A 25,779-nucleotide genomic window follows, 5' to 3' on the forward strand; every position below is an offset into this window, starting at 1 on the left:
AAGGAGGTGCTAAATAAGTTAGCATCAGTCAAAGTTAACAAGTCACCCGGTCTAGTTGGGATACATTCTAGATTGCTGAGGAAAGCTTGGGTGGAGACGGAAGAAGCTCTAACCACAATCTTTCAGTCCTCTTTGGATATGGGAGTGGTGCCAGAGGACTGGAGGATTGCAAATGTTACACCCCTGTTCAAAAAAGGGGAGAGGGATAAACCTGATAGCTACAGGCCAATCCATCTAACATTGGTGATGGGAAAGGTACTAGAGACCATCGTCAAGGACAAAATAAATTCTCATTTGGAGAAACATGGGTTAATAAGCGACAGCCAGCACGATTCGTTAAAGGCAGATCGTGTCTGACTAACCTGATTGAGTTCTTTGCTGAAGTAACAGAGAGGGTTGATGGTTGGAAGCTAAGCAGAGCCAGGCCTGGTTAGTACCTGGAGGGGTGACCATCAGGGAAGACCAGGTGCAGAAGGTCACGGAAGGAGCCCCGAGGAGGGGCGGTTGGTGAGAAGGTCACAGAAGGAGCCCCGGGAGGGGCGGCTGGTGAGCAGGCCCGGGCGTTGGGCTGAAGATTGTCAGACAGGAGGAATGGTGGAAATGGAATGGCGGCGCGCACAGACGCAGCGGCTTTGCTTCTCCCAGGACGGTGCTATTTACGTTTAATGTTATTTGTACTGGACTCGTGGGAGCTTGCAAGATCACATTTCGTTGTTCATGTACTTGTGCATTGTACAATGACAATAAAGTTGAATTATTATTATTAGATGTGTATATATGGACTTTCAAAAGGCATTTGATAAAGTGACACGTAACAGACATTCGGAAAATAGAAGCACATGGTATTAAAGAGATGGTGGCAATTTGGGTACATAATTGGTTAAGGGATAGGAGGCGGAGAGTAGTGGTGAACGGATGTTATCCTGACTGGAGGGAAGTATGCAGTGGGGTCACCCAGGGGTCAGTGTTAAGAGCATTGCTTTTCTTGTTATATATAAATGACCTGGACTTGGGTATAGGGAGTACAATTTCGAGTTTGCGGATGATACAAAACTTGGCAACGTAGTAAATAGTGAGTCGGCTAGTAGCAGACTTCAGGAGGGCATAGACAGACTGGTGAAATGGGCAAACACGTGGCAGATAAGTGTGAAGTGATGCACTTTGAGAGAAACAACCTGGAGGGACAGTATAATCTAAATGGTAATACAAAAGCAAAATACTGTGGATGCTGGAAATTTGAAATAAAAACCAAAGTGATGGAAATGCTCAGCAGGTCAGGCAGCATCTGTGAAGAGAGAAAACAGAGGTAACGTTTCAGGTCGATGACCTTACGTCAGAACTGGAAAAGTTAGAGATATAACAAGGTTTTAAGCAAGTGAATAGGCAGGGAAAGGGGGGAGGGGAGGAAAGAACAAAAGGGAAGGTCTGTGAAGGGTGGAAGGCAGCAGAGATTAAATGACGAAAGGTGCGATTGTACAAGGCAAAGGAGATGGTAATAAGACACGTAAAGAAACAAAAGATGGGTCTAGAAGAGGTGTAAATGGGAACAGCAGAATCATCAATGGCTGCCATCTGAAAAAATGGGGGAAGAGGTTATTGTCTGAAATTGTTGCACTCTTTGTTGAGTCCAGAAGGTTGTAAAGTGCATAAGCGAAAGATGAGTTGCTGTTCCTCGAGCTTACGTTGAGCTTCATTGGAACAGTGTAGGAGGCCGAGAACAGAGGGGTCAGAGTGGGAGTGAAGCAGAGAATTAAAGTGACAGGCGACCGGAAGCTCGGGGTCATGCTTGTGGACTGAACGGAGGTGTTAAACGGTCACCCAATCTGCGTTTGGTCTCCCCAATGTAGAGGAGTCCACATTGTGAGCAGCCAATACAGTATACTAAATTGAAAGAAGTACAAGTAAATCGCTGTTTCACCTGGAAGGTGTGTTCGGGGCCCTGAATGGTGGGAAGGGAGGAGGTGAAAGGGCAGGTGTTGCATCTCCTACACTTGCACGGGAAGGTGCCGTGGGAAGGGGATGGGGTGTTGGGGGTGATGGAGGAGTGGACCAGGGTGTCGCGGAGGGAAATGGTACTATTTTGAAGGGGGGTGGGGGTGCAAGAGCAGAGGGACCCGAGGTGCATATTCCCAAATCCTTAAAGGTGGCAGGGCAAGTTGATCAGGCAGTTAAGCAAGTGTATGGGATACTTGGCTTTGTAAATAGGGGAACTGAACACAAAAACAAGGAAGTCATGCTACACCTTTACAAATCACTGGTTAGGCCTCAACTGGAGTATTGTGTACAATTCTGTACAAAACACTTTAGGAAGGATGTCAAGACCTTGGTGAGGGTACAAAGGAGATTTACCAGGGATGAGGGACTTCAGTTATGTGATGAGATTGGAGAAGCTGGGATTGTTCTCATTACAGCAGAGAAGGTTAAGGGGAGACCTAATTCAAAATTATGAGGGGTTTTGATAGAGCAAGTCGGGAGAAACTGTTTGCTGTGGCTAGCTATCGCTAACCAAAGGTCCTGGATTTAAATTAATTGGCAAAAGAACTAGAGGGGAAGTGAGAAATTATTTCACACACAACATTGTTATAATCTGGAACGCACTGCCTGAAAGGGTGGTGGAATCAGATTCCATAGGAACTTTCAAAAGGTAATTGGACATGTATTTGAAGAGGACTCATTTACAGGGTTTTGGGGAGAAAGTTGGGGCGTGGGACTAAATTGGACTTTGAAAGAGCCAGCCGAGGCACGATGGGCCGAATGGATCCTTCTGTGCTGTAAGATTCTATCACTCGATACGTTTAATTTTTCCATTTGCACTTCACTAAATTGCAAGTGACATTGACCGTGTTATTTTACCAAATCACCTTCACATGAAGAACTGGAAAAAAAAATTACCAACCTCTAGGGGAAAAAAGTTTCTTTACTGAAAGCACCGTAAAAAAAAGTATGTTAAATACCTCTTGGAACACCACCTTCAACCAAAACATTTATTCATCTGTGAGAAAGGACGATTAATTTCAAACTCTGCTAATTCAGTACCTGTGCCTGGGTACAAGTGCACTCCGTTAACCTTTAGTCATTAGTTGTGATTATGCAGTCAGCTTATTGTGAAGTTGTATTTGAGTGCGTATCTTCCCAGTACAATCCCTTTAAGATAATATTATACAATAGACATCATCATCATAAAGCATCTGAGTTGGAGATGTATGTTTTAAAATCTTATCTTTTTAAAACTGTATAAGGAGACATACAAATGAGCATCAGAGTTGCACAAAAACAGTAGTGAGAGCAGTTTAATATAAAGAACGAGTTTATCCTGATTCCTGTGATGAGGGTCAGGAACAGGAAACCTGAAGTTTAATTTCGGGTAGAATAAAATGAGTGTAGAATAGAACAGTGTTATCGTTAAGCACTCCTAGGTATCGAAAGGATTTGATGCAGTGTAAATTTCCCCTATACTCTGTCACACCAATGTGCCTCAGCCACAATTTCAGGTGAGCACCCGTTAATGTAATGTGATTTTTTTTTTTTTTAATTCTCGCACCATCCTTTGATCGCTCTAAGTAAAATTGCAAATAGTGCTGTATTGGAGCCCATTTTCATGACAAACTGAACGCAAGACTGTCCAAACTCATTTCACGTTACAACCAGCAGACAGACTCTTATCCCAGCAACCTGGACTGGATTTGAACTCACCACACCATCGTGTCTCCGAAAGCATATTTAAATTATGGTCTGATCTATTTTATTTAGGTTTGGCCTGGTCCAACTGCCTTCCCAGATTTTACAAACCCAGAGACCCATGCCTGGTGGTACGAGAACATTAAGGAGTTTCATGATAAAGTGCCATTTGATGGGATGTGGATTGTAAGTATGCGAACTAAACTCAAAAATCCTGTACTGTTATGAAAGGATTGTTAAAGCTGTGCAAAGTGAATACAGGAAACTTTCGATTAACCGGCCACTAAATAACCGGAAATGTCGGTTAACCGGCAAAATTCAGGAGTCGGTTCAGATAACTTTTTTTACTTTTACTTTTTTTTACTCATTTCTGGCTGTGCAAGCGTCTAACTGAAGCTGTTGCTAAGCTACAGAGACGCTTGCAAGCTGTGCTGATTGTTTTGAAGCAGGGTTTGTTGCTTTAGACGGAGCGCTGAGCTCCGTATCTTTTAACTATAGCGCTCGATTCTCCGGCATTGTTGATAGACCGGCACCAGCTCGGTCCCGTCCGTGCCGGATACCAGAAAGTTTCCTGTACAATGTGCTACTTTAAAGTTCATATTCAATATGCAGTCTTAATTTGAAGTTACTTAATTCAAAATATATGGTAATTCAAATTGTTTTAACACTAAATTTCAACTTTGCTGTGTTATTTGCATTACTTAATGCAAATATTTTAATATACGAAATGACTTTGAATTATCAGAAGTAGACTGTATGTAAGCAGTAAAATACAAGCGCATGAGCAGTACTGGGGAACTGAGAATGTACAACTAGTCCCGTCCTTCAGTTAACCAAGCTCTACTCCATTTTCTGTTACAGTCGCATAAAAGTCTGTTACTGTTAATGGTAACATTGAAATATTGAAGACATTTTGCTTTGAGAAAACTGGTCACACTTTTGTATTTAAAATGGCACTGCTTTCACCACTTGTAATAGTGTAGCATGAGTGCAGCCCATACTACAAGGTCATTCCATGTGTGTTCAGCTATGTACAGCCAAGTCTGATGGGACGGTGAAAAACCATTTGGAACAAGAGAGTATGTTGAACTGAATTACTTTATATAGTTAAAATGATAAGTCTTCTAAACCTAGATGATCATAAACCTTGGTTTATTACCTCAGCTTGTGTATACTGCAAGAATTACTGTGAAAAAGAAAACTTGCATTTCTATAGCGCCTTTCACGACCACCACAGTAAAATTGCTTCACAGCCAATGAAGTACTTTTTGAAGTGTAGTCACTGTTGTAATGTAGGAAACGCGGCAGCCAATTTGCGCACAGCAAGCTCCCACAAACAGCAATGTGATAACGACCAGATAATCTGTTTTTGTGATGTTGGTTCAGGGATAAATATTGGCCAGGACACCGGGGATAACTCCCCTACTCCTCTTCGAAATAGAGCCATGGGAACTTTTATGTCCACCTGAGAGAGCAGACGGGGCCTCGGTTTAACGCCTCATCTGAAAGACGGCACCTCCAACAGTGCAGCACTCCCTCAGTACTGCACTGGAGTGTCAGCCGAGCTTTTTGTGCTCAAGTCTCTGGAGTGGAACTTGAACCCACAACCTTCTGACTCAGCGGCGAGGGTCCTACCTACTGAGCCACAGTTGACACTTGAAGATTCGAGTTCAGAAGAAAGGCAACTGAAATGCTCAACACGCGGATTTATTTAGGACAGAGCTGTATCAAAATTGTAGTTTGTCTTTATTTGTGAAAAATGTACATATAACAGGTGGCACAAACTGTAGGTTTAGAGAATCGAGCATGTTTGAAGTACAGATTATTAGTGGAGGATGCAGCGTGGGAGGGGTGCCATAAGCCAGCCCTCAGTGGGGATGGTTTAAAAGATGCGGAGGAAGATGCACCTGTCTGGCCTGACTGAGATCAATTTTTTTTTAAACTAACAATGCTGAAGAAATAAAAAATAAACTGTTTGTTTCACAGGATATGAATGAACCATCCAACTTTGTTAATGGAGCAATAAATGGCTGTCCAGACAACAATTTAGAAAATCCTCCTTATGTACCAGGTAAAAGCTAATTCATTAATAAAAGCAAGAAATGTCTTTCAACTTCCTCCTAACCGGCTTTCTGTACCATTTCTTTGTAGTACTTGTTGAGGTTTTTTCTCTCGCATTTTGTACATGCTGGTTTATCTGCTATGTTCTGCGTTTTGCTACACTGTGCTTGGATCTCTGAGTTTTGTGGGAAAGAATTTCATCAGCTCACTATGAAAATGACTGTGTTTTCTGTTTGTTTGCTGCAGGTGTGACTGGAGGAAATCTGAGGTCTCGCACAGTGTGTATGTCTGGAAAACAGTATCTGTCATTACATTATAACCTACACAACCTGTATGGGTTGACTGAGGCCATTGCTTCCCATGAGTGAGTGACAATTGAAACAGCCATACATTATTTTTACTGGACATGGGTGCACTATTGTGTAGCAGGACAAGGCTTTTTGAAAACGGTGCAGAATATGTTTAAAGTTTTCGACAAAAAAAAAATGTTGAACTCAGTTGCTGGTTGTTCTCCCGTACCTTAAGCAATTGGTTATTCTTCATATGTGAGCTTTGAAGATGTAGTGGTGTCTGGCTATTCAGCTGCAAACGGCATCACATTGAAGCCTGATCCTGCCCTCACTAGATGCACATAAGTGCGCACTTCCAGCATGAGTCACTGAATAGCAGTCAGGAGCTGAAAGCTTGGTAGATGTTTCCCCTCCCTAACCCAAGGCACTGATGTCAATTGTAGCACCTGTACCATTGCTCTGGCTCAGATCAACTGACCAAATTGGGACTTCCTCGTCTGAATGGTTCAGCTACTCTTTAGATACCTTAAGCACGTCATTTGCAGAACTCCTGATCGTGAATCAGCAGCATGCTGGCTACTGTCTCAAAGCCAGAGCCAACACATTGCTCCAGAGTCTATTTTGGATCACAACATCTATCACTGTTCTACTTGCTTACTGATGCATGTCTGACGCCTCTGATTGACTCTTATCAGATCCTGGTATGGAATATAAGCTGCGAGTGTCCAGTAATTCTGGGACATTCCCTGGCTGCTTCATCTTTCTCCAAATCTCAGAGCAATGTCCTCACAGCAGGTACAGTATCTGTATGATATTGTATGTGTGGTTGTTGTATATGATTGCATCTGTGCAGTGGTGATGCTCTAAAAGTGAGGTTAAGGAGGGGCCGCACAAGGAGTATAAAAGCACTGACTCCAGTAGAGCCCAGTGACTAGATTCTAATTTTTTATGACAAGGTAAGTTTGGCAGAGGGATGCCAACACCAACAGTGGGTGTTCTGTGTTGCCTACTAATCTTAAAGCCCATTACTGAACTGGCTTGTGCAACTTCTTTTAAAGTGAGGTTGATGCATCATAGAAGAGAGATAGGCGCACAAGTAGTTTCAGTATAACCATCTATCATTTGAAAATAATATTCGTTTTTTTTTGGTGGTAGTCAGTGGATGCATATTTTAAGCCACCATTTGTTTTAACGTTGTCTCCTTTCTTATATCTAGTGCTTTGATCAAGGTGATAGGAAAACGTCCATTTGTGATTTCACGGTCCACATTCCCCAGTCATGGTCATTATGCTGGACACTGGACAGGGGATATCTCAAGCAGCTGGAATGACATGTATTACACCATCCCAGGTACAGAAATTAACATGCATGGAGTTTTGTCATCGACCAGAAACATTAACACTACCTCCCTTTCTCCAGGGATGTTGTCTGACCTGATTGTTCCAGCACTTCTGATTTTATTTATGGAGTTTTGCATCCTTTTCAAAATGTATAACTGTTAGAATATAGTTTTACATTCCAATAGTTGTGTTGCCTTCAGTCAGTTAACATAATACCATGATCGCGTCAATTGTGTGATTAATCAACCAACTTTCATCTTTAAGCAATTGGTTATTATTATTGTGTGAAGATGAGTGGTGTCTGGCTATTCAGCTACAAATGGCATCACATTGAAGTCTGATCCTGCCCTCACTAGATGCACACAAGTGCGCACTTCCAGCATGAGTCACGGAATAGCAGTCAGGCTATATATTGAAAGGTCAGAAGAGAAGTGAAAAAGAAAATGAGGGGCAAAGAGAGGATATGAGAATGGAATGGCAGCCAACATAAAGGTAATCCAAAAGTCTTCTATAGGCATATAAATAGTAAAAAAGTAGTAAGAGGAGGGGTGGGGCGGGGCCGATTAGGGACCAAAAAGGAGATCTATGCATGGCGGCAGAGGTTATGGCTGAGGTACTAAATGAATACTTTGCCTCTGTCTTCACCAAGAAAGAGGCTGCTGCCGTAGACATAGTGAATGAGGAGGTAGTGGAGATACTTGATAGGATAAAAATTGATAAAGAGGTATTAGTAAAGCTGGCCATTCTTAAAGTAGATAAATCACCAGGAGCGGATGGGATGCATCCTAGGATGCTGAGGAAATTGCGGAGGTACTGGCCATAATATTCCAATCCTCCTCAGATACGGGGGGGTGGTGGTGCCAGAGGACTGGAGAATTGCAAATCACAGGAAACCCACAGTGCAGATAGAGGCCATTTCGGCCCATCGAGCCTGCACCGACACATATCCCACCCTATCCCCGTAACCCCACGTATTTAATCCCCCTAACACTAAGGGTCAATTTATCATAGCCAATCAACCTAACCCGCACATCTTTGGACTGGGAGGAAACCGGAGCACCCGGAGGAAACCCACGCAAACACGGGGAGAATGTGCAAACTCCACACAGACAGTCGCCCGAGGCCGGATTCGAACCTGGGTCCCTGGCGCTGTGAGGCAACAGTGCTAACCGCTATGCCACCGTGCTGCCATTGTTACACCATTATTCAAAAAAGGGTGTAAAGATAAACCCAGCAACTACAGGCCAGTCAGTTTGACCTCGGTAGTGAGGAAGCTGTTCGAAACAATAATCAGGGACAAAATTAACAGTCACTTGGACAAGTGTGGATTAATTAAGGAAAGCCAGCACAGATTTGTTAAAGGCAAATCGTGCTTAACTAACTTGATTGAATTCTTTGATGAGGTAACAGAGAGGGTTGATGAGGGTGATATACCTATCAATTCATCCAATGAAAAGCGACGAGTTAAGAAAGTAACTATAGGTTTTTATTGGCTAAATAACAGAGCCCACCCTCGTGGGTGATCGGATCCAACAAGGAGGAATACCAGCCAGTCGACCACCTTTATACCTGGGCAGGTAGGTGGAGCCATGGGCGGAGTCAGCAGTGGTCAGCCCAGGTATAACAGCGTGACAAGAGGCGACCTCGTGTAGTGATACAACAGTGATAACCATAGTGTAACGATATAACAGTGATAACCATAGTGTAACGATAGTGAACGATAAAAGTGGTTTACCACATTCACCCCTTGTTTAGATTTGAGTCCGGCGGGGTGAAGTGTACTACCAGTTCGGGAATGTCAGTCTGTCCGGAGGCCTCGTAAGCCTTTCTGATCGTCGCAGCAGCGGCGGCGGTGATGCAGTATCCGACGTTAATGCTGGTGTCTGCGTGGTCGGCGAAGGCTCGTGGGGTTCCGGCATGCCGTCTACCTGGGCTGGATCTGGGGGAGTGGTGGGGGGTAATGGTGGTGTCTCAGGGGTGCCCGAGGGTGCAAGGTCTCGTAAGGAGACTGTGTCCTCCCGCCCGTCTGGGTATGCCACATAGGCGTACTGGGGGTTGGCGTGCAGGAGGTCCACCCTCTCGACCAGGGGGTCCGTTTTATGGGCCCTCACGTGCTTTCGCAGCAAGACGGGCCCCGGAGAGGTCAGCCAAGTTGGTAGCGTGGTTCCCGTAGTCGACTTCCTGGGGAAAACAAACATTCGTTCATGGGGGGTGGCGTTAATGGCAGTGCAAAGCAGTGACCGGATGGAGTGCAGCGCTGCCGGGAGGACTTACTGCCAGCGAGAGGTTGGGAGGCCCTTAGACTTTAAGGCTAAGAGAACGGCCTTCCAGACAGTCGCGTTCTCTCTTTCCACCTGGCCGTTCCCCCGGGGGTTGTAGCTGGTGGTCCTGCTTGCAGCAATACCTCTCACTAGTAGGAACTGGCGAAGTTCCTCGCTCATGAAGGAGGAGCCCCGGTCGCCATGTATATAGTTCGGGAACCCGAACAAGGCGAAGAGGTCGTTCAGGCATCTGATGACCGTGGTACTGGTCATGTCTGGGCAGGGGAAGGCGAAGGGGAAACGGGAGTACTCATCAATAATGTTGAGGAAGTACACATTACGGTCAGAGGACGGGAGGGGCCCCTTAAAATCGATGCTCAAGCGCTCGAAGGGGCGGGTGGCCTTGATCAGGCTTGCTCTGTCCGGCCTAAAGAAATGCGGTTTGCATTCGGCACAGGTTTGGCAGTTCCTGGTCATGGTCCTGACCTCCTCGATGGAGTAGGGCAGGTTGCGGGCCTTAATGAAGTGGTAAAGTCTGGTGACCCCGGGGTGGCAGAGGTCGTTGTGGAGGGTCTGCAGTCTATCACTTTGCACGCTGGCGCATGTACTTCGTGATAGAGCATCTGGGGGTTCGTTCAGTTTACCAGGCCGGTACAAGATATCATAATCATAGGTGGAGAGCTCGATTCTCCACCTCAAGATCTTGTCGTTCTTGATTTTGCCCCTCAGCTTGTTATTAAACATAAAGGCGACCGAACGTTGGTCGGTGAGGAGGGTAAATCGTTTGCCTGCCAGGTAATGCCTCCAGCGTCGTACAGCCTCCACGATCGCCTGGGCCTCCTTCTCGACCGAAGAGTGTCGGATCTCGGGGCCCTAGAGGGTCCTTGAGAAGAAGGCCACTGGTCTCCCCTCCTGGTTAAGGGTTGCGGCCAGGGCGAAGTCGGATGCATCGCTCTCCACTTGGAAAGGGATAGACTCATCCACCGCGTGCATTGTGGCCTTAGCAATGTCTCCCTTAATGAGGGAGAAGGCTGCGCACGCTTCTGCCGTCAGGGGGAAGGAGGTGGACTTCATGAGGGGTCTGGCTTTGTCCGCATAATTGGGCACCCATTGGGCATAGTAGGCGAAGAGCCCCAGGGTTCTCCTCGGCGCCTTTGGACAGTGGGGGAGGGGAAGCTCCATGAGGGGGCGCATTCTTTCGGGGTCGGGGCCGATGACTCCGTTCTCTACTACGCAGCCGAGGATGGCAAGGCGCGAGGTGTTAAACACACATTTCTCCTTATTGTAGGTGAGGTTCAGCCGCTGGGCCATACGGAGGAATCTCTCCAGAATAGCATCGTGGTCCTGCCGGTCGCGGCCGCAGATGGTGACGTTATCTAGATAGGGGAACGTGGCTTGCAGCCCGTTCTGGTCAACCATCCGGTCCATCTCCCTTTGGAAGACCGAAACCCCGTTGGTGACGCCGAAGGGAACCCTCAGGAAGTGGTAGAGGCGGCCATTCGCCTCGAAGGCGGTATACTGGCGGTCCTCAGGGCGGATAGGGAGTTGGTGATAGGCCGACTTAAGGTCGATGGTAGAGAATACGCGGTACTGTGCAATCTGATTGACCATATCAGATATGCGGGGAAGGGGGTATGCGTCCAGCTGGGTGTACCGGTTTATGGTTTGGCTGTAGTCGATGACTAGGCGGTTTTTATCGCCGGTCTTGACGACTACGACCTGAGCGCGCCAGGGGCTGTTGCTCCTCTCGATGATGCCCTCCTTCAGGAGGCGCTGCACTTCAGAGCTAATAAAAGCTCTGTCCCCGGCGCTGTACCGCCTGCTCTTGGTGGCGACGGGTTTACAGTCGCGGGTGAGGTTGGCGAACAGGGAGGGAGGCGGGACCCTGAGGGTGGATAGGCCGCAGGTGGTACGCGGTGGGCGGTTTAAAGGCTGCTGGTTGTCGACTGTGAGTGGGGGGAGGGGTCCACCGTATGCTAGAGTGACACTTTGAAGGTGGGATTGGAAATCCAGCCCTAGTAGGACGGCAGCGCAGAGTTGGGGCAGGACGAGAAGTTTAAAATTTTTATACTCCGTGCCCCTAACCGACAGGGTCACAACACAGTAGCCGCTGATGTCTGTAGAGTGGGACCTAGACGCCATCGAGACCCGGTTGCGCGTTGGCCGGACAGTGAGGGAGTAGTGGCTCACCGTGTCTGGATGGATGAAGCTCTCCGTGCTTCCGCTGTCGAACAGGCAGGTTGTGGCGTGGCCGTTTACTTCGATGTCCATCATGGACTTGGACAGGTGATGCGGGCGAGCTTGGTCCAGTGTGACGGAGGCTAGTGTATGGCTGAGCGAGCTGCTGTAGTCTGCGGGTGAGGCGGTGGTCGGGTCTGGAGGCGAGGTGGCGGTCGAGTGTGGTGGGTAAAATGGCGGCGCCCACGAGGTGGGGTAAGATGGCGGAGAAGATGGCTGCCCCCACAACTCACATGTGGCACTGCTGGTGTCGGTGGCCTTGATCAAAGATGGCCGCCCCACGACTCACACGAGGGGATACTGGCATCTGTGGCCTTGATGAAAGATGGCCGCCCCCACAGCTCGCATGAGGCACTGCTGGTGTCTGTGGCTCTCCCTCTGCAGGCCTTAGCGAAGTGGCCTTTCTTCTGGCAACTGGAGCAAGTCGCGTTTCTCGCAGGGCAGCGCGACCTCGGGTGTTTCGCCTGGCCGCAGAAGAAGCAGCCGGCGGCCCGATCGCGGGGGTCCGATGTCGCAGCCGGTACCGGGGGTGGCGGTCCCGATCGGGTCCGGGACGCCGACGCTGAGGTAGGTCCCAGGGGCGGCGCTGCGAGGGGTATTGCGGCCGGGGTCGGTCCCGAGTCCCAGGGTCGCGAATTACAGTACCTGGAGTACGCCTCGAGGTCCCGATGGGCCACTTCTAGGGAGCGAGCGAGGGCTGCAGCTGTGTTCAGGTCGAGGTCCTTTGCTTCAAGCAGTCTTTGCCGTGAGTAGTCGGACCGCAGGCCTTTCACGAAGGCATCGCGGATATTATCTTCAGTATTTTCTGCCGCCGTCACCGCTTTAAAGTCACAGTCCCTGCCGAGTGTTTGTAGCGCCCGTAAAAATTCATCTACAGACTCTCCTGGCTGTTGCGGGCGGGATCTTAGGAGATGTCTGGCATACATGGAATTTACCGGGCTCCGGTACTGTTGTTTCAGTAGGTTGATGGCGGCCTCGTATGTAGTAAGGTCCCGGATGAGTGCGAATACTTTAGGGCTCACTTGGGCGGTCAGAACTCTTAGCTTGGATCTCTGAGGCACGCCGGATTCTCCCAGGTAGGATTCGAAACAGCTCAGCCAGTGTTCGAAGTCGAGGGCTGAGTTTGCTGCCTGTGGGTTTAGATCCAGGTACGGTGGTCGGAGGGCTCGCAGCCAGGCCGGCTGCTGTGGCTGTTGTAGCTGGGCGTCTGACTGGTCGTTTGGCTGCTCCGTTGACTGGTCGTTTGGCTGCTCAGGTAACGACATTTTAAAATTTAGCCAATAAAATTGATATACCTATCAATTCATCCAATGAAAAGCGACGAGTTAAGAAAGTAACTATAGGTTTTTATTGGCTAAATAACAGAGCCCACCCTCGTGGGTGATCGGATCCAACAAGGAGGAATACCAGCCAGTCGACCACCTTTATACCTGGGCAGGTAGGTGGAGCCATGGGCGGAGTCAGCAGTGGTCAGCCCAGGTATAACAGCGTGACAAGAGGCGACCTCGTGTAGTGATACAACAGTGTAAACCGTGATAACCATAGTGTAACGATATAACAGTGATAACCATAGTGTAACGATAGTGAACGATAAAAGTGGTTTACCACAGAGGGTAATGCAGTTGAGGTAGTGTACATAGATTTCCAAAAGGCGTTTGACAAAGTGCCACATAATAGGCTTGCCAGCAAAGTTGAAGCCCATGGAATAAAAGGGACAGTGGCAGCATGGATACGGAATTGGCTAAGTGATAGGAAACAGAGTAGTGGTGAACGGTTGTTTTTCGGACTGGAGGAAGGTATACAGTGATGTTCCCCATGGGTTGGTTCTAGGACCACTGCTTTTCTTGATGTATATTAATGACTTGGATGTGGGTGTACAGGGCACAATTTCAAAATTTGCAGATGACACAAAACTTGGAAGTATAGTGAACAGTGAGAAGGAGAGTGATAGACTTCAGGAAGTCACAGACAGGCTAATGAAATGGGTGGACACATGGCAGATGAAATTTAATGTAGAAAAGTGTGAAATTATACATTTTGGTAGAAAAATGAGAGGACATCTAATGGTACAATCCTGAAGGGGTGCACGAACAGAGAGACCTGGGGGTTTATGTGCATAAATCGTTGAAGGTGGCAGGGCAGCTTGAGAAAGCAGTTAAAAAGGCTTACAGGATCCTGGGCTGCATAAATAGAGGTATAGAGTACAAAAGCGTGGAAATTATGATGAACCTGTACAAAACACTGGTTCGGCCCCAACTGGAGTACTGTGTCCACTTCTGGGCAGCACACTTTAGGAAGGATGTGAAGGCCTTAGAGAAGGTGCAGAAAAGATCTACGAGAATGATTCCAGGAATGAGGGACTTCAGTTACGTTGATAGAAGCTGGGGTTGTTCTCCTTGGAGCAGAGAAAATTGAGAGGAGATTTGATAGAGATGTTCAAAATCATGAGGGGTCTAGACAGAGTAGATAGAAGGAAACTGTTCCCATTGGCAGAAGGGTTGAGAACCAGAGGACACAGATTTAAGGCGATTGGCAAAAGAACCAAAGACGACGTAAGAAAGAACGTTTTTACACAGCGAGTGGTTATGATCTGGAATGCACTGCCTGAAAGGATGGTGAAGGCAGATTCAATCATGGCTTTCAAAAGGGAGTTGGATAAGTATCTGAAGGAAAGAAATTTGCAGGGCTACGGGGAAAGGGTGGGGGAGTGGGACTAGTTGAGGTGTTCTTGCAGGGAGCCGGCATGGGCTCGGCGGGCCGAATGGCCTACTTCCGTGCTGTAACCTTTCTATGATTCTACCTCTAATAAATGAAGTGTTTGGGGGGGGGAAGCACTTAGTCATTCTTGAAGTTTTGTTTTGTTGTTCAACATTTAGCAGTAAGATTTAAATGTGCCTTTCTAATGTCTACAGTATCAAAACATGTCGCAGGAAAATTAATACTATTGTGAACCATATAGATATCCTGGCCAACAGAGAGATAGGAGAACTGTCTCTACAACACATCTGGCTAGAAGACTCTTGAGGGGAAAAGTTTGTATTCAACAGAATATAGGACAAATCTTTTATTTTTCATCATTTTGATTTTTTCCTCTTTGGAACCTATGAACCAAGCAACTTTCCTGACTGATGGACCAGGCATGTGCTCTCAGCCTCTGCCTGTGCTGCTCTATGCTGGCCACTAGGATGTGCATGAGAGAAGTGCAGGATGATTCTCTTTGTGGGTTTTTTTCGTTCCTGCTGCCTCATTGTATCCCCACTGTGGAGAAACTTAAGATACAAACCTATGTGTGGTCGAACACATTGCAAGTCCAACATGCTGTGGCTATTAAGCCACCACAGAACACAGCCTTTTTATTGCAGCCTATGATTTTTTTAACTTTTCATTAAAATAGTCATACTATTTATTGGTAATCTATTGTACAATTTAAATTTGAAATATGTAATGTGAAAGATCAAAAATATAAAACTCTTTGTGCATTTTCTTGTGTATTTCACAGCAATAATGCTGTTTAACATGTATGGGGTTCCTCTTGTTGGAGCGGATGTCTGTGGTTTCCGTTGGGGCACCAATGAAGAACTGTGTGTGCGCTGGACACAACTCGGATCATTCTACCCGTTTATGCGGAATCACAATGACAAGAATCAGCCGGTTAGTACTTAAGAAACTAGTAAATACTGAAGTTGGCTTAACGAGTACAATTTTAGTTATTTATTTTAAGACATTGAATATATAATACTGTAAAATGCAGAGTGACATTAAAAGATTAATTGTTGGATTTCTGTCCAGCAGTAGAGCATGTGAAAAAATGCTCAGAGATATATCTGTGGCCTCTGTTAATGGAAAAGGACATGTGAAGTAGAAGTTTACCGAGTGTTTTCTTTTAATTGGTAATATATTTGGTACAGCACTAATCATTTTTCCATGAAATGAAAACACCAGTCTGGATTTTATGGTCAGCGGCAAAGAGACATCGCTTGCCGCTGACCTCAAGAAAGCTGACCACAAAGATTTAGCGGGCTCGAGAGCGTGGATTTCCTCTATTCCAATGTGACTTTGAATTTGGCGCCATCTGTGGCATCCAGCAACAGTGTAGGCAGCAGGCAGGCTGATCAGCCAAACAAATTGAAGAATATCCACAGACAGCAAAGTAGGAAGCAAAAAGCAAGGATTATAATTCACATCTTAATCATTGTACAGAAAGCAAAATAAAGATTGGGACATACACATGGGATTTAGGTAGAAGCTGAAGTATCATAAACTTAAAAAAAAAAAAAAAAATGAATTATTATTTTAAAAATCATGTAATTTTCAAATGTTCTTCTGAGGGAATGAGACACCACACTTGTAAAATTGTTATAGGGCCAAAAAGGTTGTTTAGCAGTAATTATGACTTCGTATGCTGTTAAAAACTCAGTTACACCTGATTAAACAAGGCTTAACAATTTCATTGGTTTTTAACAGCGAGAATGATGCGTACAAAGTTGAAGTGCAAACTGCGCATGTGCAGGTGCCAGAAGTTGCTGTCAGATTTACAAAGTAATGACGGCGAGCGGTGACAGTTTTGCCGTCATTACAACCGCAAATTCCAGGCCACTGTAATGCACCAGCAGAAAACTTTTTTTAATGTTTGGTATATGCAACTAAATAGTGCAATTTGAAGGTGAGGAGTTCTCCCACAAATCCCATTAGTGCTCTCGCCTCTGCAATTTTCTTCACTGAGAGCCATCACCATCCAGGCTACAGACATTTTCTCAGCTGTCAATAACAGCTTCATGACTGTGGAAGCATCGTTTATCACAAAGCAAGAGAAAACAATGCAGGGTTTCCTCCTCTTTGAGGTAAAGACCTCAGTGGTAGGAGCCGACGAAGCATGAGACAAGAAGAATTGGTGCTAGGAGCCAAAATTTGGATGAGTGTAAATGTAACTTGTTTGCAACCTAAAGCTTTCATTTTGTTAAAGCAGAATGGCATTTGTGACAGGAGTCATGGCGAGGCTCGATGCCCCTCTGCCCCACTACCACCTGAAGGTAAATGCACAGTGGGGAGAGGCCTTGAGGAAGAAAACGAGTAAAAGTTCAGAACAGAGACTAGGCTTAGAAATTTGATGGTGCTGCGCCAATTTTTTGGATGTTAAATGGGCACCCAAGCCTCTAATAAGGCAGGCATCAAGTACAGTCTCATGAACCGAAAATGCGCTATCCACCATATTGGTGTAGGCAAAATAATAGGTCCCGGTCGCCTTTAAGCAATTGCCTGAGGGCTGCTGCCGGCAATGCAGCAGCCCGAACTTCAAGGCCTCTACTCTGGAAAGCTGGCTGTGGATGCCCATTAACAGTCCACAGCTCACTGGCTCAATGATATTGCGGCTTGAGGCCCAATATTAGGCCTGTTCATTCAGGATCTCTGTGCGTCCGTTTTTGACACAAATGGAATATTTACCCCTAGATGTGAATACCAGTTGTAAAGGTGTGTTTTGTTTTTCAGTCTCAGGAACCATATGTCTTCAGTGAGTCAGCGCAGTCAGCAATGCGGAAAGCTCTCTTCACGAGATACATGCTGCTGCCTTTCCTTTATACACTTTTCCACAAAGCCCACGCTGCTGGAGAGATGGTTGTTCGGCCGCTGTCATTTGAGTATGTTACCTTTTTAGTACAGTGTGTAAAAGTATCTGCACACTAACGAGGTTGGAAATAGTAGCCTTACCCGAGGACAGGTTGAAACTATTTCCAATCTTGTTTTTCCTGTGGATTTGTTTTAGATGATCCAGTCACATTTTAATCCAAACTTCAAACTTTCTCTATTGGTTGATTCCAAAGCTAAAATTTGGGTCATCAGAAACCTAATGTTTATATTTTACCATTCAGGTTGCAACTGGAACACAACCCTCCTTTTTAACAGTTTTCATGTCTTTGCCTGGTAATGCTACTAATTTTGGGTGAAGATTATTTTTTGAGTGTCGTGAGGCTCCATTGGTCCAGCACTGTTCACCCAGATTTAGACTGAGTGACTAATATAACATTCCAATCTGCACAAGAGATGATGAGCAAAAATGAGAGCGCATGGAATTGGAGGTAACCTTGTGACTTGTGTCAGTAATTGGTTGGGAGGTAGGGAACAGAGAGTCGGAATAAAGGGTTTGTTTTCTGATTGGCGAGATGTGATGAGTAGTGTTCCTGGAGCTTCAACTTTTCACCATATATACTACTAACTTGGATAACTTTTATATCCAAGTTTGCAATGAGACAAAATTAGGAGGCACAGTAAGTAGTGTAGATGGGATGATGAAGAACAAAGGGACTGAGACAGATTAAGTAAGTGAGCAAAATTATGGCAGGTGGAGCTCAATATGGGAAAGTGTGAGCTCATTCACTTTGGAATCTGAGAAAGACAAATCGGAGTACAGTATATGCTTAATGGTAAGAGACTAGGAGCTGTGGAGGAGCAAAGGGATTTAGGTATCCATGTACACAAATCACTAAAAGCTAATGCAAAAAGTCTAATGGAATGTTGGCTTTTCTCAAGGGGGGCTGGATTACAAAGGGAAAGAAGTTGTGCTTCAGTTGTACAGAGCCTTGGTCAGACCCCATCTGGAGTACAAAGCTCAGTATTGGGAACCAGACCTCAAGAAAGATATTGATCTTGGAAAGGGGTACAGTGCAGAATCACTGTAATGATACCGGGGCTTAAAGGGTTTAAATTAGAGGACAAGTTACATAAACTTGGCTTGTACTGCCTTTAGTTTAGAAGGTGGAAGGGTGATCTAATCAAGGTGTTTAAAATGATAAAGGAATTTGATAGGGTAGATACAGAGAAACTATTTCCTCTAGTGGGGGAGTCCAGAACAAGAGAGAATAATCTTAAAATTAGAGCTAGGCTATTTAGGAGTGAAATCAAGTCACACTTTTTCACACAATGGGTAGGGGAAATCTGGAACTCGCTCCCCCAAAAGGCTGTAGATGCTAGGTCAATCAAAATTTTAAGACAGATTTTTGTTGGGCAAGGGTATTAAGGAATCTGAAACTAAGACGTGTAAATGGATTTGAGTTACAGATCAGCCATGATCAAATTGAATGGTGGAACAGGCTCTAGGTGCTGAATGGCCTCCTCTTGTTCCTCTGATCATTGGTCCAACTGCAAACAGCAGTAGCCTGGAAGAGTTTATTATTTCAGCGCTCCATGTGTTTGCAATTGTAATTCAATATATTGTTCACATGCAAGCTGCATTAACCAAATGAGAGGGCAAATGGACAGCCTGCTCTCGAACCTTAATTATGTTGTTGTGAGCCAGCTGGTTGGAGTGGCCATGGGCTGACTCTTCCATACAAATTCCCCATTTCCCTCCTCACCAAGGAGAAGCACCTGGCCTTTGCTCAACGTCACCCCACAGCAACACAACTGAGTTTGGGAACTCAACAGTGAGATAGTGAAACTCTTTGAGGCACCAATTACCAGAGATCCATCAAATGTTTGTAAATGTATATTGATATGAATCTTGTCATTCATGTGGAAATGACTTATGAAATGATACTGGACGACCTGCTGGTGGCACTGTCCAGGGAGGGTATAAATACTCAGGCATGGGCCCAGCTTGCTCAGGACATTCTTTAACAGGAACTAGTGAAGGACACAACTAGATCTCCATGTTGAAAAACAGTTGATTAAAGCTTTGTTTAATACTTAGCTCAAGTGCCTAGTAGTTTTCTTACGTCATATATATGACTCATTGCCATAGGATTTTTTTTTACTGGAAGGTGTTAAAATATCCATATTAGTACTTTTGGGGAAAAAAATACAATCTTTAAATAGCTTCATCTGACCTTTTCTAGCAATTGTATTGGAGTTACTCCAGATATGTAAATGCTGCCCTTTCTCGGCTTTAGATTCCCTCAAGATCCAAACACACCAAGCATTGATCGTCAGTTCATGTGGGGGGAGGCACTTCTCATCACTCCAGTATTGGAACCTAAAACAGTGGAGGTGTCTGGTTATTTTCCTCCAACAACATGGTACAATCTACATGATGTAAGTGTCGTATTATTCTCATTCTTGGAGCATTATCTTGCACTGACTGTCGTACTGGACAGTGTACCACGTCTGTGCATCATATGCTCACTGCTTCAACATTTGTACCACTGCTTGATCTGAGATCCTATTCACATCAGACCATGCCGGTTTGTGCAGCGGTCTCGCTTATCCCTCTGCTCCAGTTCAGTTTATGTGCGCAGCAATGTTACTTTACCAACCTTGCCTTTATGCGGATTTGTTTTTGTTTTTGTGGAATCCCAGGAGATTCCCAAAAAGGCTTTTACTCCAATGTTGGTCTCCTGAGCACAGAACAGTCCAAGTGCAGTATCCTGTGATGGGAGTTTTCAACTCCACCCAAAAGTTCAAGTAAATATACACTCCACTCATAGTGGATCAGCTAAAGTCTAATCAGTTATTCCCAGTGTACAGCATAGTATTTGTATGTGCATGCAGCTATGAATTTGTCATCATTTTAGTACCTCTCTCTCTCTGATCTTGTCTATTTCTATGTTTAGGGTTCTGCTATTCATAGTAAGGGTCAGTACATTCTGCTGCAGACACCCTTGGATACAATAAATGTTCATGTACGAGGAGGCTGCATTTTGCCTATACAGGTAAGAGTATACAAGTAACTTCAGTGGGGGTGAAAGTCAAGTTCGGCAGGAGCGCAAAACTGGTGGTAGCAGATTAGCCGCCCGTTATACACCCGCCTGATTTTTTTTCTTTCTTTTCCATTTTGCTTCCCTGCCGAAGTTGAATTTTACCTCCATTTATTTTCTACGGTGTATACTGGAACACATTGAGGTTAACATTTGTACTGCAAGGCACAGGCAATGTTTTGTCACGAGATATTTTGACACAGTCATATCCCTCTAAATTACAGAACAACTTCTATTGGAAGCATATCTAGTATTCGCTGCGGCTTCCTGTGGCAACCCATCAAATTTACATTGTGGATCAGAGTAAAAAGCACCGGCACCAACAGAGAAACAACTGCACATGTGCAAGTTATAAGTTATTTTCAATTTTGACCACAGAAGAAAGTGAAAAGCTACCTTGTTGGACGATAGTGACAGGCTGAAAGCTCAGAAGGCCAAGGCCAATAAAAATGGTCTCCAGTGCCACAGGCCAGAATGTTTTATATCTACTGCTGCTAGATTATTGCCTTTAGAGGAACATGAATATCTCTTGAGCTTGTCCTCCATTCCTGAGACAGTAGTATTGGCTCATTTACTTTACTGTGCTGCAAACAAAGTCAATGCTGCCACCCACAGTAGCACCGTAACGGCACATCAGTAATTACACAGCTATATCTCTGAAATCCTGAAGTTTTTTCAGTGACATTTTGTTTAGATTTACTAGCCCAGTCTTTTATTCAGTACATATGTTGGATTTCAGCATGAAACTCATCCATCCAACCACAAGGTTATGAATAAGCTGTCTGACGTTTGATATTTTTTATCCTTTGAACTAACAGATTTTTAACCTAGGACATTTTCATTAGGCAGCCACTTAATAAATGTGCTGCTTTGTACAGTACGAGTTTAGATTGGCAGCTAACATAAAAGGGAATCCAAAGGTCTTCTATAGGCATAACAGCAGTAAACAGGTTGTCAGAGGAGCGGTGGGGCCGATTAGGGGCCAAAATGGAGATCTATTGGTGGAGGCAGAAGGCATGGATGAGGTACTAAATGAGTACTTTGCATCGGTGTTTACCAAGGAAGAGGACGTTGCCAAAGCTACGGTAAACAAGGTGGTTGTCAGGCCACTGGATGAGATAATAAAAATAGATAAAGAGGCAGTACGGAAAGTGGGTAAGTCACCTGGTCTGGATGGGATGCATCCGAGTTGCTGAGGGAAGTAAGGGTAGAAATTGCAGAGGTGCTGGTCACAATCTTCCAAACCTCCTTAGATACAGGGGTGGTGCCAGAGGACTGGAGGATTGCAAAGGTTATATACCCTTGTTCAAAAAAGGGGAGACTGATGAACCTAGCAATTACAGGCCAAGTCAGTTTAATGTCTATAGTGGGGAAGCTTTTAGAAACAATAATGCAGGAGAAAATTAATGATTTATATTTAAATCTGCATTCTGTTAAGGAGCCCAACACCACAACAACTGCCTCTCGTGGGAACCCATTTGGTCTGATCGTGGCACTGTCCGACCAGGGAATTGCGAGAGGAGAACTCTTCTGGGATGATGGTGACAGTCTGATGAGTTATGAAAATGGTGATTATACTGAAATTATCTTCCTCGCAAAAAATGTAAGTATGACTGATTTCAAACACTTCATTATTAGTGTTGATTGTGTAGAATTTAAGCTTGCAACACGTCAATATCCTTCCCTGGATAACATATAATGATAGCTTATTCGCTACAATCTCTCTGAATCAAGAGTTTCTAATGCTTTGTTTACACATGAAACTTTAAACCCCTAAGGAAGCATGATTGAGTTCCCAGTGTAAACCACTTGTAATGTGGCAACCAGTATAAAAGCTGGCTGAACTAACCCTGCCCAGTCGCCCTGCAACTTGTGTTGTGTGATTGTACAGCAACATCAACAGCAGCCAGGAAAACCTGCATGGCTTACTACCCAGCCCCCTCAGCTGAAGGAGGAACAGTGACGATAGGAGATTCCTTCGGGAATCCTAAGGTAGAAACTGAGTTTAAATGAACAAAAACTCCAAGTTAAAGCCAACCTTACAGACTTCCCTGATCCTAACTTGGAATCAAACAAGTATTTTCTGGATATTTCCTTTTAAATAAATTTAAGTTCATTTTGGATTTTGTAAAATAAAGGTTAGAGAATGATGGACTTTATATTAAGATACAAAACTGTCCCAAAGTAACATTTTGTTCAGCATATTGTGTCATTTACATACTTTTACTGGATTGCAATTCTCCTATTTATAGACTGTCGCAGCTTGAGAAATTGCTGTATGCTATGAAGACATTTGATTGTGTGTGGTACCTATTTTAGCTCTATTTCTCCCCACCCCCCCCCCCCCCTCCCCTCCAGAATGTGCTGTTCAGTGAGATAATCCGTTTGAACAGCCAGGTAGATGGCCTGAAGCTGCGCAGCGTCTTTGTGTTTGGAGTTCCATCTCCCCCACAGAAAGTTTCTGTAAATGGATTCTGGATCTCAGATTTCTCCTACAGGTTGGACACAAAGGTAAGGAAAAAGGCTCTGTCTAGATAGCATTTAAAACACCTTGATAAACACGCACACAAAATGAATGTTGAAATTTGAAAAATGCTTGGATGTCTTTCTCAATCTATTATTAAACTTACTCACTCCAGAAGATGTTGACACCTTGCTGGGGTACAGTTCTGTGGGTTCTGGGGACTTTATGGTATATTACCCAAGTTCCCATCCTTTTGACAACCTATTTGCTCCTGGGGCATCACTGTTCAGCTTGACCTCACCCTACATATACACAGGGATCACTGGATAGTGATCCAAAGTGAGAATCATGGCCAATGTCATCATCCCAACCTCGAGTTGCAGCCCCACTTCTGCGCTGATTGAGATAAGCTAGCTCAGCTGAAAGGGGGTGGGGGGGCGGGAGTGGAAGATCTGAGATCTCCATTGTCTGTATGATTCATCTTCTTCAGTGCCATAACTGAGGTATTGAAGGGAATTGAATTAAATTTTATAATGCATAGTACCAAATCTGCAAAAGATGCTTTTTTCAAATTTTGCATTATATGCAAGAATACAGAGCAGGATTTGGTATTTCTTTCCATTCTGATCATGTCATGTGTCTGATTTTTCTTTTCCTTTCAGGTGCTGACTTTGCAGAATCTCTCTATTCTAGTGGGAGAACAGTTTACAATTACTTGGTTCTGAACAAAGTGAAGCAGAATCTGCTTATACCAAGAAAATCTCCACAACAGTATAGATGCTGATTGCAAACCAATGGTAAAGTCTAGCAAAAAGTTAAAAGGGGTATATACGATTGGATTCTGACCATTAGTTTGACAAAAATTGATGCACATCATTTGAAATTGAATTGATGAGAATGATACATAGGGAATCCTTTGTGCTTGAACAGAGTTCTGATTGAACCTGTTATTTGAGTATTTTGGGGGGAGTTGAGAGGGGAATGACCCTTGTTTGAGATCTGTGACAGCCGTAAGATACCCAGAGAACTATGACAAATATGTGGAAACACCCACTCCGTTGGCTCTCTTCCACAGTCTCAATGTTGGATCTATGCTGTATGATTCTATGTTGACAGTAAAATCTGCTGATTATTTTGACACAGACACAACCGCTCGTTTAGATTCTGAATGAAAGAACAATTTGTATCCCATAATAAATCATAGAACAGTACAGCACAGAAGGAGGCCATTCGGCCCATTGGGTCTACGCCGGCTCTTTCGAAGAGCAATTCAGTCAGTCCCACTTTCCTGCTCTTTCCCCATATCCCTGCAATTTTTTTCTCCTTCAAGTAATGCACTGCTATTGAGTGTCCACTGAATTATTGTTAATTATCTTTTTGAGAGCAGAATGCATGTGTTTATTGGTGAATACATTAGCATATTTAAGGTTGTTATGTTTGTGCACACTTAGGAACTGCACATCATTTGGGGGAATCCGATAATGCAGCGAATTCCATGGGTTTGGCGAGGCCAGGATGATATTCATGTCTCGGCACCAATCACTGCATTAAACGAGGTTTTGAAAGCAAAGGAAGAATGTTGTGGAGTATTTTAAACCAACACTCGACGCAAGGTTTTAGATCGATAATCAGGTCATCTTTATTACACCGGTGGGGAGACAGCCTGCTCTGTCTTGGCCAGACTTCTCCAAATTGTTACAGCAAACACTACATTTTTATACATTACAATACACATGTCCAGCTCATGCAAAATTCATTCCTGCCACCTGATTGGACCTTGGCCCACATGCATCTTCACTGATTGGTTGCCTATACCGTGTTACATTAAAGTACTGCCTTTATTACCGGAAAAGTATATGTCCGTTATCCCACAAGCTGTTGTTGCACCTATGACCTTTGTTTATGCCAGATGGGGTCTCACCAACATTGTACTTCTGACTCATTGTCCTCCTTTCCTGCCTCTCTAGGCCTCTTTACTTCCAACTCATTGTTTTACTTTCCTGCCAGAACAGAACTTGCATCCTGTAGGCCTCTTATGGTTCCACATCCAGCTATTTGCAATTGTCTCCAAGTGACACAGCTTGCAGTCGTTAATCATTCTAACACTACTGCTTAGGTTATCTGAACTGCCAGTTCAGCAATTTAGAAAAAGCTTACTACTGCAAAGACCTATTAGATTATTGTCTTTATTACACCGTTCAGTGAAACTGCCAGCGATGTCAGTTTAACTCTTTTCCCCACTGCAAAGAATATATCTCCTATATTACTGGGGAGGTAGGAAGCATTATTGTAGTCTTTGAATCCTCTTGATCAGCACCCAGGATGAAAGTTGTTGTAAATCTTTAATGGCGGAACAAAAACTCCAAATATAGCTTTACAATAAGAGCTTATTAAAAATTTGTGTAAATACAATGGTCTTTGAGAAACTTGTTTTATTGGTGAAATCTGACAATTACTGTATGGAAAATAAAAAATGTATCTTACATGATTGCTAAACATGATGCACAAATTGGTTTCAATTAATTTCTTTTTAAATAAATTTGAAATACAATGCTGGCTCTGTTCTTTTATTCAGCAAAATTCCATGGATCAGTCAATGTCAGATGCTGCGTTACCCTCCTTTAGCAGCTGTCTCATCCTACATTCAGTTTACCTATTGTTCCTTCGTACAATACACAGAAAAGTCTGTTGTTGGATTGTAGTGTTTTTGAAACATGAGAAGGATTTTTATTCTGGGATTTGCAGTTGTGCTATTCTTTC

General features: G+C 44.5%; 1 protein-coding gene across 1 annotated transcript in view; it reads left to right on the plus strand.

Annotated features, from left to right (window-relative positions):
• The window catches only part of gaa (alpha glucosidase), a gene marked incomplete at its 5' end in the record, with an annotated part of 56,057 nt that extends 30,487 nt beyond the window's left edge, over nucleotides 1-25,570 (plus strand). Inside the window, 11 exons of the mRNA XM_085964107.1 lie at nucleotides 3,751-3,864; nucleotides 5,665-5,749; nucleotides 5,986-6,103; nucleotides 7,246-7,379; nucleotides 15,368-15,519; nucleotides 17,356-17,504; nucleotides 19,752-19,893; nucleotides 20,412-20,510; nucleotides 21,994-22,158; nucleotides 22,914-23,066; nucleotides 23,682-25,570. Coding sequence (XP_085820233.1) covers nucleotides 3,751-3,864; nucleotides 5,665-5,749; nucleotides 5,986-6,103; nucleotides 7,246-7,379; nucleotides 15,368-15,519; nucleotides 17,356-17,504; nucleotides 19,752-19,893; nucleotides 20,412-20,510; nucleotides 21,994-22,158; nucleotides 22,914-23,066; nucleotides 23,682-23,744 — 1,374 coding nt within the window. The remainder of the gene's footprint in view (nucleotides 1-3,750; nucleotides 3,865-5,664; nucleotides 5,750-5,985; nucleotides 6,104-7,245; nucleotides 7,380-15,367; nucleotides 15,520-17,355; nucleotides 17,505-19,751; nucleotides 19,894-20,411; nucleotides 20,511-21,993; nucleotides 22,159-22,913; nucleotides 23,067-23,681) is intronic.
• Nucleotides 25,571-25,779: the final 209 nt, after the last annotated feature.

This window comes from Somniosus microcephalus, chromosome 21 (genome assembly GCF_052327205.1).
Source record: "Somniosus microcephalus isolate GS21.2 chromosome 21, FLI_Smic_1.0, whole genome shotgun sequence".
Taxonomy (NCBI): Eukaryota; Metazoa; Chordata; class Chondrichthyes; order Squaliformes; family Somniosidae; genus Somniosus; species Somniosus microcephalus.